Source organism: Chelonia mydas, chromosome 11 (assembly GCF_015237465.2).
Source record: "Chelonia mydas isolate rCheMyd1 chromosome 11, rCheMyd1.pri.v2, whole genome shotgun sequence".
NCBI lineage: Eukaryota > Metazoa > Chordata > Testudines > Cheloniidae > Chelonia > Chelonia mydas.
In genome coordinates this window covers 33,662,230-33,677,029 of record NC_051251.2, presented here as the reverse complement: position 1 = coordinate 33,677,029, position 14,800 = coordinate 33,662,230, and the positions used below count along the sequence as shown (strand labels likewise).

General features: G+C 41.1%; 1 protein-coding gene across 5 annotated transcripts in view; it reads right to left on the bottom strand.

Moving 5' to 3' along the window:
- The window catches only part of SLC4A10 (solute carrier family 4 member 10), a 266,531-nt gene that overhangs the window by 77,672 nt on the left and 174,059 nt on the right, over positions 1–14,800 (bottom strand). For all 5 annotated transcript variants that reach the window (XM_037912746.2, XM_007056647.3, XM_027819028.3 and 2 more), the window contains exon 6: positions 3,234–3,422. In XM_037912746.2, coding sequence (XP_037768674.1) covers positions 3,234–3,422 — 189 coding nt within the window. The remainder of the gene's footprint in view (positions 1–3,233; positions 3,423–14,800) is intronic.

Here is a 14,800-nt window from a genome sequence, read left to right as displayed (position 1 = left end):
CAGACTGGAACTCTGACCAGGATTCCTGAGCTCCGAGTCTAGATGCTCGGCATCTGTCCTTTTATATTGTGGTATCACAGGGCCTGTGGGTCCTCCATTCATCCCTCTGTTAATAAATATTTCCTTTTCCCATATTTCTTGTACTATTCGGGGAGCAGGGTGCATGTTTACTCTGCGGGGGTTGGAGGGGTTGGAACAGATGCCCCTGGGATGGAAGGAAGTTTCCCTACTGCATTCCTGTCCATGCCTTTTTTGGCTGGAGCAGCCTGCAGAGCAGACTCCATCTTGGCCAAAAATGCGCTATAATTACACCAAGAAAAATCTTCAGTTGCTCTCTTAGGGCAGATTCTGGTAGCTATCCACTGCGTCAGTAGAACAGGGGACAAGGTTCTGGGACAAGATGTCTGGCATTGCTCTATTTATTACTCTCTGATCATCTCTGGATCAGCACTGATGGGCTCTGAAAAGGGCTGTGTCCATTTCTTCTTGGCTTGGAGACATTCAGCCTTTGAGGACTGGAAGAGTAAAAGGAGAAAAATGGAGGGGATCAGCAAGACTTTAGGGATACCTCAGAAGATCTGCTTGTTCTCCTCAAAAGATTTGACAAGCCTTTTGTATAATTAAGCCTTTGCTCCAAAAGGTAGAAATAATTGTAAAATAAATTGAACAGCTATGTTAATACAATTTTGAGATTGTGGGAGAGGAGGACACTTTCACACCTTGCAATTGGTTGGAACCTTTTTTACATCCATATATAGTATACGCTTCACACACAGCACAGAGGCATGGGAATAAGCAGAATAAAGTGGAACCACATGCAGGTTTTGCAAGGCTGTCCTCAGAAGCAAAGACATTTCTCACCGCACATGCCTGACATTGCTTTGAGGTGTTTTTGTCTTAGTGTTAGCTTTTTTTACAAATTTAGTTTACTAAACTTTAGTTTTCATAGTTCAGAAGTTATGTCTGAGCCATCATTCTAATGATAAGAGCAGCTTACACAATTGCTCTAAGTTTTAAAACCAACACCTAAAGAGAAATTTTCAGCTATAGCCAGCAGGAAGAGGCATACATCATTCACAGACTGCAACAGTTAGATTGAGCCCTCGTCTTACATACATATGCAGGAGAGTAGGAGAACATAAGTCTCTAGGGGAAAAGGCAAGTCTCCCAAGCAGGTGCTATAGTTTCAAAGAAAGGGATGTGTGTGGGCGAATAGCTGGAGAAAGGCAAGTAATGAATGCTCGCAGTTTACAAAGAAGGACCTCCTGTCCATGGGCAAGGCCCTAAAGGCAGCGGAACTGCCAAAGGTGGGTGAAAGGCCATGCATGTGATGCGGTGTACATTATTAACAGTGCTTTATGGAAGATCTACCCATGACAGTGTGAAGAATGAGGGGGAGCATTCTACAACAGGAATGTATAGGAGCCTATGGGCCTGAGACCATGCTGATCCACTAAATCTCTCTCCTCTCCACTCCCCCTTTCTTTTAAATGGAGCACAGCAGATACCACTACAGCATGTAGACTGTTATATTGGATGTGGCACAGCTGCACTGGGGCTCCACGGCCTTGAGGAGAAAATAATAAACAAATAGATTTGAGACTACTCTGTAAGCAGATCTAAAGAAATTTTGTCCTTTTCTTTCTGAGATGTGCTAAAGCTAACCAATCACATTAGTCCAAGACACAAAGCAAATATCCAGTAATCTGAACATAAGAATGTCAATTTTAATGAAATTTAGAATAAGAAATAAACATTTCAATAAAGCTCAACTTTAACACAGGACCTTTCTTCTACTTTGAAAAGGCCAATATAGGAGAGTGACAAGTTAATGGACCATGTTTCAAGATAAATAAGAGACATCTCTAACTGCATTGGACTGTTAAAAAGCATGCTTGGCAGTATCACTATTAGTTGGAGACACAGTTGATTTACCTTCATTTAAATATTTTTACTATTTTTAAATGAATTAAATACAATATAAATAATATAATGAAAATGGTCTGTGTTTCTCACACAAGATCAGGAAGTTCCAATTGCCAGATTGCAGGATGCCCGGTGCACTCTACGGGCCTAATTTACAAAGCACTTTAGCATGTGCATTTCTATTCAAAGCAGCACTTAAGCACACTGATTTCAATCACATTTAAGCACAGGCTTAATGGCAATCATATGTTTAAAAGCTGTCCTGAACAGAGATGTTTTCTGGAACTGGGAACTAAGTAAACCTCATATGGAATCTGGACATCGCACAGAAATGATCTTCCTATTTAATGTCCTCTTCAGATTAAATTACATTCAGCCTCCCAAGCATGAGATTCCCACCCTAGGGAAGGAGCTAGGCTTGGAAGTGCGTGTAAAATCAACATTACAGGGCTACCACCAAAGGGTAGTCCTGCTTTGGAACAAAGAGTAGCCTCTACTGCATTGTGGATCAAAAGACTCATGGAGTTTGTGCAGGTCAGAAGCCAGGGTAAAAATTTTAGGCTCACTAACATCCTTGGAATATCTTCTGCATAATAAATTACCACCATGCTGCTTTCATTGGTCTCTTTCCCAAATATATGAACATACACTGGTTAGTACCCAGCCGTGGAGTATCTAGGGGTATGTTTACACTTTAAGCTGGAAGGTGTAAATGACACCACAGCCATACTAGTTGTCATTGAGTTAGCATGCTAGAAATACAATGTAGCCTATTCTTACCTCTTTCAAAAGTTTATCTTAACCAAACTTTTTCCATAAAAGTATTGCACAGCCTTTCTCCCTTTTCTTACTTGTAATGCAATTTCCTGAAAAGTGACTCTATAAAAACAACAATACTGGGTTCCATGTTTATTTTGTCTCAATGGCTTTCCATTTATAAATGAAAAAATGGGGACTTTTTCCAACTGCCAGCACTGTAAACTCAGTCTAGAATCTAAAAGACAAGTTGAGTTCCTTTTACTTCATGAACCACCATCTAGCTCATTCTATCAGAGTGACATTGGTTCTCTATAGTTAATAGATGTAAAAAGTAGTAAACACATAGTTCTGTAAGTAAATGAAAACAGCTACATCTCTGAATATTTACAAGGGGCAGCTCTGTGAAATAAAAGCAGCCATTTTTACACAGTCCCCTTTCAAATCAGAACCACACTTGGACGGCTGTGAATACAGCAGCAGACAGGCTCAGGGGGAGAAAATATATGCTATAAAAAGCTTCTGAAACATAAAATAATGCAACACGTTACCATTTTTGTCCATGGAATGAGGCTCAGACTGTTTCTTGCCAATATCAGCAAAGGATCTGACAATTGGAATCCTGTTGCTTAACTTCTTCTGATTCTGATGGTGGTGCTGCTTCAGTAAAGCTTCATGTACTCTGTGACGAACATCTTCGCTGAGCTGTCCTGAGCCCACTTGTTGATCAAGAATCATATCTGAAAAATAAATACATAAATATAATATAATGAACAGAGAGAGGGAATTATGTTATTAATAATTATAATGCCAAATAATAAAATATGAATTACAAGTGAAGGGCCCAGTCTTACATTCCTTACTCAAGAAAAAAACATTAGATCAGGCTGCTTCATGCTCCCTGGACTGAGCAGCAGTGACACAGAGCAGAAAAGAGACAGGTTTCATTTGCAGGACCTGGACCTTGCAGCAGCTAAGAACTGAAATTGCAAGGAAGTCCTGCTTAGCCCCAGACCAGAACATGCCCAGTGTTGATGGAATCTTCAAGAAATTTAGCTAGAAAGCGCTAGCATGTCCCCAGTGAGCATGGATGGGCTATAGGGTTTTTGACTGAAAAGTCTGGTCGAAAAGGGGACCTGACAGTGTCCAGTCAGTACTAATGACTGGACATCCAAAGTTCAGGTACTGCGGGCAGGGGAGGAACTGGGTCACCACCCGCACCAGCCCCTACTCAGCTGGGGCCACCTCTTACTTTCATCGGGTGGCTGCAGCTCTCAGCCAGGGTGATGGGGTCTTGGGGGGAAGAGGCGGGGTGGGAGGTTCCAGCACTCCTGTTGGAGCATCCGGTTTTTAAATATTACAAAGTTGGCAACCCTAGTGCTTATAACTTGGACAAATCTGGGCACATATTCATGGGAGTGGCAAAAGACAAGTTTCTGACACAGCAGCCACCCCTATATCAAATTTCAAATCCCTGGTCCAAAGCATGGAGACACTAAGCAAACATCACCAGAATGTTTTAATATTGGCAAAACAATGTATTTTTCCCAGCCTTGTTTTTGGAAACAACTGATACACTGTGTCTTAATATTTTTCTAAAACAAAACAAAACTCTAAAGAATATACCTGGCATGGAAAATGCCAGCCCAAACCATTAAAGTTTGGCAAAGTCATAAATAAATATAATTTTGATGCTTCCATAACAAAAACATTTCAGATATCTGTTTTGGAGAATTTTGAAATTTTGGGTTTTCTATTCCAAATCAGAACACACAACCTTTCTCTGCCTAGCTCCATTCTCTAGTACTAGCTGCTTTAGAAGAAGGTGCAAGTAAACGCTGCAGTAGTCAGCTGAGAGAGATCCTGTCCCCAGAGAAAATTCCTCCCAATCCCAACAGTTACCGGTTGGCTTATACCCAGAAATACATATATATATATATATATATATATATATATATATATATATATATATATATATATATATATATATATATATATATATATGTGTGTGTGTGTGTTTGTATATATACCACTATGAGTCTGGATGGATGAGTCTGGATGGCCAGTTGTCCATATAAATGTTGAATGTTTTTTTAATCCTGCTGAGTTGTGGCATCACTTCTATCTTGTGGCAATTAGTTCCACACGTTAATTATACATTTGTGTGAAAATGTACTTTTAGCAGTTTCAAATTTGCAATTTTCCGTTTCATTGAATGTCTTTTTGTTCTTTAATTTTGAGAAACAGTAAATACAAGTTCCTGACCTACCAACTCTGTATCATTCATTATATTGTAGAAGTTTGTCATGTTTCTCTTATTTGTCTCCTCTCTAAGATAAATGGTACACCTGCAATCGAGAGGCCTACCAGGAGCCAGCTGAACACTGTAAACAACTTAGGGTAGAGTGCAGACCGCAGTAGCTTGTAATGATCCCCCAAGGAACCATGTTTCCCCCAGTGAGAAAAGAAGCACACCATGTTCCACCAACATCTGTTTCCATCACAACACTTGTAAAGGACTTTATGGCCCCCTTACACTGCTGGTGCACTGCCTTGCAAAAGGGCTAGGGTATGAGCCAAGAATCTGACCCTAAATGTCTATTTTACAAATTAATCTATGATTAAGTAGATGAAAATACACATTTATATGTCATTTGTCATGGTCCAAATCTTGTGGGAAGGTTTTTCTTCCCTCCCCTTTTCCCATGCGCCCACACAAGATCACAATCTGGCTCTATATTACTAAGCGATTCACTGATAATGCTTTCAATAAAACAGCAGAAAGAAATTTCAAATAAGAATATACAGCAAAACTAACACCACTTTATTCAGAAACATTGAATAAATAAGGACCCAATCCTGCAAGTGCAATGCTGACAGACCCCGGTCGTCGAGATTGAACCGGGGACCTCTGGAGTTTAGTGCATGAGCTCTACAGCAGGGGTGGCCAACCTGTGGCTCCGGAACCACATACGGGTCTTCAGAAGTTAATATGTGACTCCTTGTATAGGCACCGACTCCGGGGATGGAGCTACAGGCGCCAACTTTCCAATGTGCCGGGGGGTGCTCATTGCTCAACCCCTGGCTCTGCCGCAGGCCCTGCCCCCTCTCCACCCCTTACTTACCCCTCCCCTGAGCCTGCCATGCCCTCGCTCCTCCCCTCCCTTCCCCCAGAACCTCCTGCATGCCATGCAACAGCTGATTGGGAGGTGCTGGGAGGGAGGGTGAGGCACTGATCAGCGGGGCTGATGGCCGGTGGGAGGTGCTGGTGGTGGGGGAAGCTGATGGGGGGCTACTGACGTATTACTGTGGCTCTTTGGCAATGTACACTGGTAAATTCTGGCTCCTTCTCAGGCTCAGGTTGGCCACCCCTGCTCTACAGCATGAGCTATAAGCCAACTGGCTGTTAGCTAAGGCTGTAGAGCAGACTCATTTAACTCTCTCTCTCTCTCCCTCTAAGTGGTGTCGTTGGCACTAGATGGGACAGAACACCACACCCAGAAGATGTGTGGTTACACAAGCAGATTTATGTGCTCATGCTGAGCCCCATTGTATGGAGGCATGGATGGGATTTGGCCTAAATAATGTAAATGAAATGATTCAGCACAAAATCCACTAACAGAAAATATCAAGAAGCATTGTTCACTTTTAATGGAAAAGAAGCTGTTGAGTTAATATATTTAATTTGGGGAAAAATCTTGTTGGCAACAGTAGTAATGCTTAAAAGCAAAGAAAAGAAAAAGAGAGAGAGAGAAAGAGAGAGAGATACTAGAGCAAGTAAATCAGCAACATGTTAGCACAAAATATCCTTGCGTATCCATTAGGAGAAATTGTGCTACACAGAAATGGTGATATAATGAGCTGAGTCAGAAACTTGCTGTACTGAAAATTCCGACAACTCTTGAGTCTGTTCCCAAGACAGGCTCATATCAACCAGTAAATTCAGTGGTGAAGCAAGCAAAGCAGAAAAATAAATAAATAAAAGACAGATATGATATAAGCAGAGACAGATTTTGTCAAGTCTTTGATAGCGACCAAGAGCTAAAGAACAAAAAAAGATTAAATAAGTACTCAGGTAAAATGCACAGTGAAATTGCAAAATTCAGCAATGCACTGAATGTACATAAATTGTTGTGTTTGTAAAGTTCAGAGTGAGCATATAATAAACTAATGTGTCACATAAAGATGCAGATGCAGTAAGAGTTGTGAAGCTGGAGTACATAGAAAGTATCATCTACAGAGAATTGGTTTGCTTGTAAAAACAAAAAACAATTTAGGACAAAATGAAAGGTGCAAGGGGTAGACAGCCTGCATACATATTACATGGGCTAAGGGCAGACATATCTCTGTCCCTCCCCTCCATCCATATAAAACAAAACATGCAGAGGCAGTGGCTTAAGAATTGGATGGAAGAAGAGGCACAGTATAACAAGTACGTTGGTCTTTGTGTTCAGCATCAAATCTGATTTTCTAAGTCTTCTCAATGCAGTTCATTTTACTGGGCTATATATCAAGCTTAAACTCCTATAAGAAAATGCACAGCTGCACAGATTTGAGCAGTCTGACCTAATTTCTGCATCTTGTTTTGTGGTTTGGTGTAGTCTGGAGTAAAACAATTTGGTCTTACATGGGTGGATCGGGTTTATTGGCGAGGAAGTTGGTCACTGAAACAGTAGCATAAGCCATAGCCTGGAATGGTTGGTGAGCTATCCTTTGAGAATAAAGTTATTCTGAGTTGCATTTTTAAATTTTGTTTCCTCCTTTATTGTTAGCAAAAATGACCAGATTGATTAATGTCGCTATTGGCAGAAGAAGAATGGGATAGCATCAAACAAAGATATCTTGACTCATCTGCTGACACCTCATATTACTTTAAAAGTTCACAACCTACAAGGTTGTTACACTAAAATAATTATCTCAGAACACAATGAGCTTTTGATGCTATTACAACAAAACACCATGATATGCTGCAATTTTTTTAACCTATTGATGAACTGAAATTTAAATGTTTTAATTTTCAGAAACTGTATGATTTAATGCACTGTTATTCTATATTGGCAAAGCTTCTGTTACGTTTGGCAAACTTACCTCACGTGTTTGGAACAAGTTGCTAAACCTAACACAAAGGTGTCTATTTATCAGGCTTGTGTCCTTAGTACTGTCCTTTACGATTATGAAAGTTGGGTTATATAATCCAAGCAGAACAGTTTTCACCTCTGCCCTCTTAGAAAAATCCTTGGAGTTACTTGGGTACCAATGGGCCACCAATAATGAGATCCTTGAGAGAACCGGCCTACAGTCTGTGCAGACTATGCTGGACATTCACAGACTTCGCTGGTTGGGACTTGTGGAGTGCATGTCTTAAGATCATCTGCCAAAGGCTGTGCTCTATGGCCAATTTAAGAACTGCCTGAGATGCAGAGGAAGGCCAAAGCTCCAATATAGCAATAAGGATCCTGTTCAGGATCCTGACACAAGGAAGAAAGGAGAGCAGCAGAATATGGACCCTGGACTTCAGAAAAGCAGACTTTGACTCCCTCAGGGAATTGATGGGCAGGATCCCCTGGGAGAATAACATGAGGGGGAAAGGAATCCAGGAGAGCTGGCTGTATTTTAAATAATCCTTATTGAGGTTACAGGAACAAACCATCCAGAGGTGTAGAAAGAATAGTAAATGTGGCAGGCAACCAGCTTGGCTTAACAGTGAAATCCTTGCTGATCTTAAACACAAAAAAGAAGCTCACAAGAAGTGGAAGATTGGACAAATGACCAGGGAAGAGTATAAAAACATTGCTCAGGCATGCAGGAGTGAAATCAGGAAGGCCAAATCACACTTGGAGTTGCAGCTAGCAAGAGATGTTAAGAGTAACAAGAAGGGTTTCTGCAGGTATGTTAACAACAAGAAGAAAGTCAAGGAAAGTGTGGGCCCCTTACTGAATGAGGGAGGCAACCTAGTGACAGAGAATGTGGAAAAAGCTAATGTACTCAATGCTTTTTTTGCCTCTGTCTTCACAAACAAGGTCAGCTCCCAGACTACTGCACGGGGCAGCACAGCATGAGAAGGAGGTGACCAGCCCCCTGTAGAGAAAGAAGTGGTTGGGGACTATTTAGAAAAGCTGGACAAGCACAAGTCCATGGGGCCAGATGCACTGCATCCGAGAGTGCTAAAGGAGTTGGTGGATGTGATTGCAGAGCCATTGGCCATTATCTTTGAAAACTCATGGTGATCGGGGGAAGTCCCCGACAACCGGAAAAAGGCTAACGTAGTGCCCATCTTTAAAAAAGGGAAGGAGGAGGATCCTGGGAACTACAGGCCAGTCAGCCTCACTTCAGTCCCTGGAAAAATCATGGAGGAGAGGAAAAGTGATCAGGAACAGTCAGCATGGATTCACCAAGGGCAAGTCATGCCTGACTAATCTAATTGCCTTCTATGATGAGATAACTGGCTTTGTGGATTAGGGGAAAGCAGTGGACGTGTTATTCTTTGACTTTAGCAAATCTTTTGATATGGTCTCCCACAGTATTCTTGCCAGCAAGTTAAAGAAGTATGGGCTGCATGAATGGACTATAAGGTGGATAGAAAGCTGGCTAGATTGTCGGGCTCAACAGGTAGTGATCAATGGCTCCATGTCTAGTGGTAGATAGGCTGGAGGGTAGGGATAGGATACAGAGGGAGCTATACAAATTAGAGGATTGGGCCAAAAGAAATCTGATGAGGTTCAACAACGACAAGTGCAGAGTCCTGCACTTAAAAGCCCATGCACTGCTACAGACTAGGGACCGAATGGCTAGGCAGCAGTTCTGCAGAAAAGGACCTAGGGGTTACAGTGGACGAGAACCTGGATATGAATCAACAGTGTGCCCCTGTTGTCAAGAAGGCTAATGGCATTTTGAGCTGTATAAGTAGGGGTATTGCCAGCAGATCGAAGGACGTGATCATTCCCCTCTATTCGACATTGGTGAGGCCTCATCTCGAGTACTGTTTCTAGTTTTGGGCCCCACACTACAAGAAGGATGTGGAAAAATTGGAAAACATCCAGCGGAGGGCAACAAAAATGAATAGGGGACTGGAACACATGACTTATGAGGAGAGGCTGAGGGAACTGGGATTGTTTAGTCTGCAGAAGAGAAGAATGAGGGGGGATTTGATAGCTGCTTTCAACTCCCTGAAAGGGGGTTCTAGAGAGGATGGATCTAGACTGTTCTCAGTGCTAGCAGATGACAGAACAAGGAGTAATGGTCTCAAGTTGCAGAGGGGGAGGTTTAGGTTGGATATTAGGAAAAACTTTTTCACTAGGAGGGTGGTGAAGCACTGGAATGGGTTACCTAGGGAGGAGATGGAATCTCCTTCCTTTGATGTTTTTAAGGTCAGGCTTGACAAAGCCCTGGCTGGGATGATTTAGTTGGGGATTGGTCCTGCTTTGAGCAGGGGGTTGGACTAGAGGACCTCCTGAGGTCCCTTCCAACCCTGATATTCTATGATTCTATGGGTCATCTAAGGATCCACAGTTCTATACACCTATATATAGACTGAAAGCCTAGGATAGATACAGAGATAATATAGATGCAGAGATACACACACCTACTTCTATCTCTGAATAGCTGCAGAAACAGAGTGAGAGGGAAAATATTCTTGAAGTTATAATTATTATTATTATTATTTTCATAGTCGTCTCCCATCAACGTCGCATAGTGTGGTCCCCATGGTAAGTAGATTTAAGCTATGTCGACTTGCAAATTGCATAACTTAGATCGGCTTTCCGCTGTAGTGTAGACATGGCCTCAGAAACCAAAAGGCAAATAGAGGGAACTGTTTAAACAAGCAAATCTGATTATTTCTGAGGTCTGATTCATGATTTCGGAATGTGCGGGTTGGCAATCTTGCATTACTACCACCCTTTGAGCTGTACCAGTGGAAGTACAAGGGTGAAGATTTCCCGAAATGTCTACTGTAGAGAAAGCCTGTGCAACTGCTTCCCTTGTACGTGATCAATACAATTTCCCTGACTTCCACCCCACAGAACAGAGCAAATGATTTAGGCCTATATCTTTATGGCATCATCTCTCTACCTCTAGCAATGGCAAATCTCTGGGGCACACACGTACCTATTGCTATGCCTACACTATGAGCTAGGGGTACTATTCGCAGTTCACATAAACATACTTTTGCTAGATCTTATTCAGCTACTGCAAGTGTAAATAGTAGTGAAGCTGCAGTAGCATGGGTAGTAGCAGCATAAGCAAGGCTTAGCCCTGCCAAGGACATACCCATTGGTTTCAAGTGGAATTGTATTTGGCATGGCTAAATCTTGCCTCCACTGCTGCTTCCCATGCTACAGTTGCTGCCCTGCTGTTTATACTCATGGGAGCTCAACAAGAGCTAGCATGGGTAGGTGTATGTGAGCTGAGAACCATCCCCCTAACTTGCAGTATATATGTAGCTTAACAGTACCAAAACTCCAGGGCACTTTCACCTCTGCAGCAGAACAAAGACAATATACTTCTCCAGAAAAAACATCCCTCTTCCACAATACATAAAACCCTTCAGAGGCCCCTTTTATACACAGATGCAATTTAACTTTAGGCTTTTCAAGGCAGTATCACAACTACAGTGTGCAACTCTTTGAAAAGTAAACTGTGTAGAAGAATTAGGAATATCAATAAACCACATTCTATTACTATTTGCAGTTAGTGGATACAGTAACACAGTGTGGCATGAGAAATGTTGACACTGACAAAGTCTTGAGGCCCTTACGGCTTTTGGCAGTAAGAAAATCTTCGTTTACAAAGAAACAGTGAAGAAAACATTGTTTATTTTTTAATCAGAAAATTCACCCTTCTTGGTCAGTTTTTTTTTTTTTTAAAGAAACTTGAATTTCTTTACTATTCCTTTATGTTTAATTTCAAGATCTCTCCCCAATCAGACTCATTTAAAATATCTTTATACTGTCTATAACCCAATTCTGTGATTAAGAAACACTTAACAAAATAGAGTAAAACATGCAACATTAGACCACTTTATGTTCCTCCATGATCTAATATTGATCTAACAATCATATAATTTGGAAGCTGAAAGAACAAACAGGCCCAATCCTTCCCTCACTGAAGTCAAATACAGTATTCAAATCAATTTCAGTGGGAACAGGATCAAGTAAAAAGCATGAATATGAACCATTAATGTGAGGGAAGTCAATGGGAGTCTTCACTGGGAACCAAATTGGGCCTTTAATTATTATTAATTACTATTACTGGGACCTTAATTATTGATATTTTCAGAGTCACCTAAGGGATTTGGGCACCCATTTTTCATTAAGAGAAATAATACATCCAAATTCCTTAGCCAGCTTTGAAAATTTAAGCCTACTGAGTCCAAACCTGCCCGAGTTCCCCACCAGCATTTTGAGGTCCTGAGCCCCTGCCAGTTTCAGGCTCTACATTTGCTATTGAAGACTGCACAAGACATTTGTATAATTCATATCTTTCTGTAAACAGCAATACAAACCAACAGTTCTTTGTACTGAAAAAGCTATAAGTTTCTACAAACCTAAAATTCTCACTTTCCTTATATACGAAATTAACAGCTCCCATGTCAGGGAGAAAAACAGGGATAATAAAAGTCTTCATTTTGTTCTCAGAGAATATCACAAGAGACAAATTTTGCTCTGGAGCAACTCTACTGTTTACACTGGAGATACACCAGATTTACATTGGAGTAACTGTGACCAGTACTTTACCAATTATCTAATTTTTAACCACTCCAAAATAGCAGCTAAAATCTAAAAGACACCAAGAGCCTGTCCCCTGTACCAGTGAGCAAGGAAAGGTGAAGACCTGAAGAGCCTTTCCCCACTCCTTTTTTCTCCGCTGAGCAGCAGCTGGCCACAGTGAAAGTCCTCAAGATCAGAGGACCAAATTCTTTTGGTGTAAATTGGCTCAGCCCCATTTACTTCAAAGGTGCTGTGTCAGTTTACATCGGCAGAGAATTTGATCCAAGGAATACAAGGATGCCACAGGGCTAGTGAAGCTGGCTCAACCTTTAAACCTGCCATTGTGTGATACATTCAATCAAAATGTGTGACAAATGACCAGAATGTGGAATCCTTAGGTTTTGTTGTCTGTCATGCCATAATCAACAGATTGTAAGGGTTTGTTAACCTCATAACTTATTTTTATGCATATTTTCTCTGTGTGAATTCAGTAAACCAGTTTTTTTTTAAAAATTGAAAAACAAATTCTATCATGGACAACCATAAAGGTTTCCTGCATGGATTGTCAGCAGGATTTGAACCTACGACCTAAATCCCCATCCCAGACCTCTACCACTTGAGCTGTTACTCTTTAGTTTGATCAGCCACTGGAGGGGGATGAGACACACACTTTCCCAGTGAGTTACACAACTATTTACTAGACAGCAGCAGAATGTTGGAGATGAGGCTTACTGAGTTCTGTCTCTGGCTCAAGGAGGGGAGTGTGTCTAGTAGTTACAATAGTGGTTATAAGCAGGTTAGCTAAAAACATATATTTGATATAAAGAAAAGGAGTACTTGTGGCACCTTAGAGACTAACCAATTTATTTGAGCATAAGCTTTCGTGAGCTACAGCTCACTTCATCGGATGTGTGAGCTCTAGCTCACGAAAGCTTATGCTCAAATAAATTGGTTAGTCTCTAAGGTGCCACAAGTACTCCTGTTCTTTTTGCGAATACAGACTAACACGGCTGTTACTCTGAAACCTGTCATATATTTGATATGTTCATTCTGAGAAGCAGTGTGGCTAAGTAGATTAAAAAGCTGGGTTCTACTCCCAAATGTCCCTCAAATGGACTTTGTTCAACATCTCTGCTACTGATGTGTAAAATGGGGGAATGACACTTGCTGCCTTCTAGGGTAGGAGAGAGACAAGGTGGATGAAGTAATATCTTTTATTGGACCAACTTCTGTTTGTGAGAAAGTGCAGGAGTAGGAATACCGTAGAACTAGGGTAGGAGTCTGTTGCTTTGCTCAATAATAAGTGCAGCGAAGTCCACAGAAAGTAAAAGTGAGACAAACTCCTGGCTCACAGCTTGGTGAGAACATCAGAGCTGTTCCTATAGTGCCAGGAAATTCAGGGCTGTGTCAGTGCGACACCATTCATCCCATATTGTATGGAGACAATACTTTGTTTCCATTAGAGCATTAAAAAAGTATTTGCAACCCCCCAAAAATTAAAGCTTGTGAATACTGTTTGTTTTGGTTGCATGCACAAGGTGGAAAATTAGACCGCTGAATGGAACTGAGCTGAAGTTTCAACATCAATCAGGTAATTTTGGAAATATGAGAGATTCCCTAATTCATGACTATTGTAGTTACTGAAAGGTTGCTAAGAAACACTGAGTTAACCCCTAGACAAAGCAGCACAACTTTGCCAACCTGATGAAGGTTTGCATCTGGAGGTGATCAAATGTGAGCAAAAATCAAAACCAGGTTGGCGAAAAGGGTGCATACTGAATAAAAGAATTAAAGACAAAGGCAGTGCCAAACCTGTGAGAAGTAGCTTGTTCACAGACAATGTCATACTTGTGGTAATGTGTATCATAAACGCTGTATTAAAAAACCTCTTCGCAAACATGTGATGTTAGGGGGAAAAACCTAGATTTGTAAAATGAATCCACCACAGACAGAGAAACAGTTTTTCAGTAAGAAAGTTGCATGTGAAAGGGGAGTCCAAAATGCACCAAAAAGTAAATGAAAATTGGCGCATAGAATCAAGCAAACGTACTCGCAGAACAAGATTTGCACAGATTGAAAGCCTAACAGGATATTACCAAAAACAGTGAAACTGCACACTCAGTCATGAGAGGTTGAGGGCCTGCAAAGCCCAATGACCTCACTACCAGGATTGAGCCATTACACAGAGAGAAAATTTCAGCGTGAGAAACATGTGAACTCCCTAAAGAATATAACGGTATAGTGCATAAGCTGACTTTTGTAAGAGTAGAAAAGGGCTAACAATCAATACTGGATTTGAAATTATGGAAAAGTTGAAACATAACGTGTGCAGGTCACTGAAAAGCTAATAGACAACGCAGAGGTCATGCTGAATAAATTTATTTATTTGAAGGGGTCTGCTGTTTCCCTAA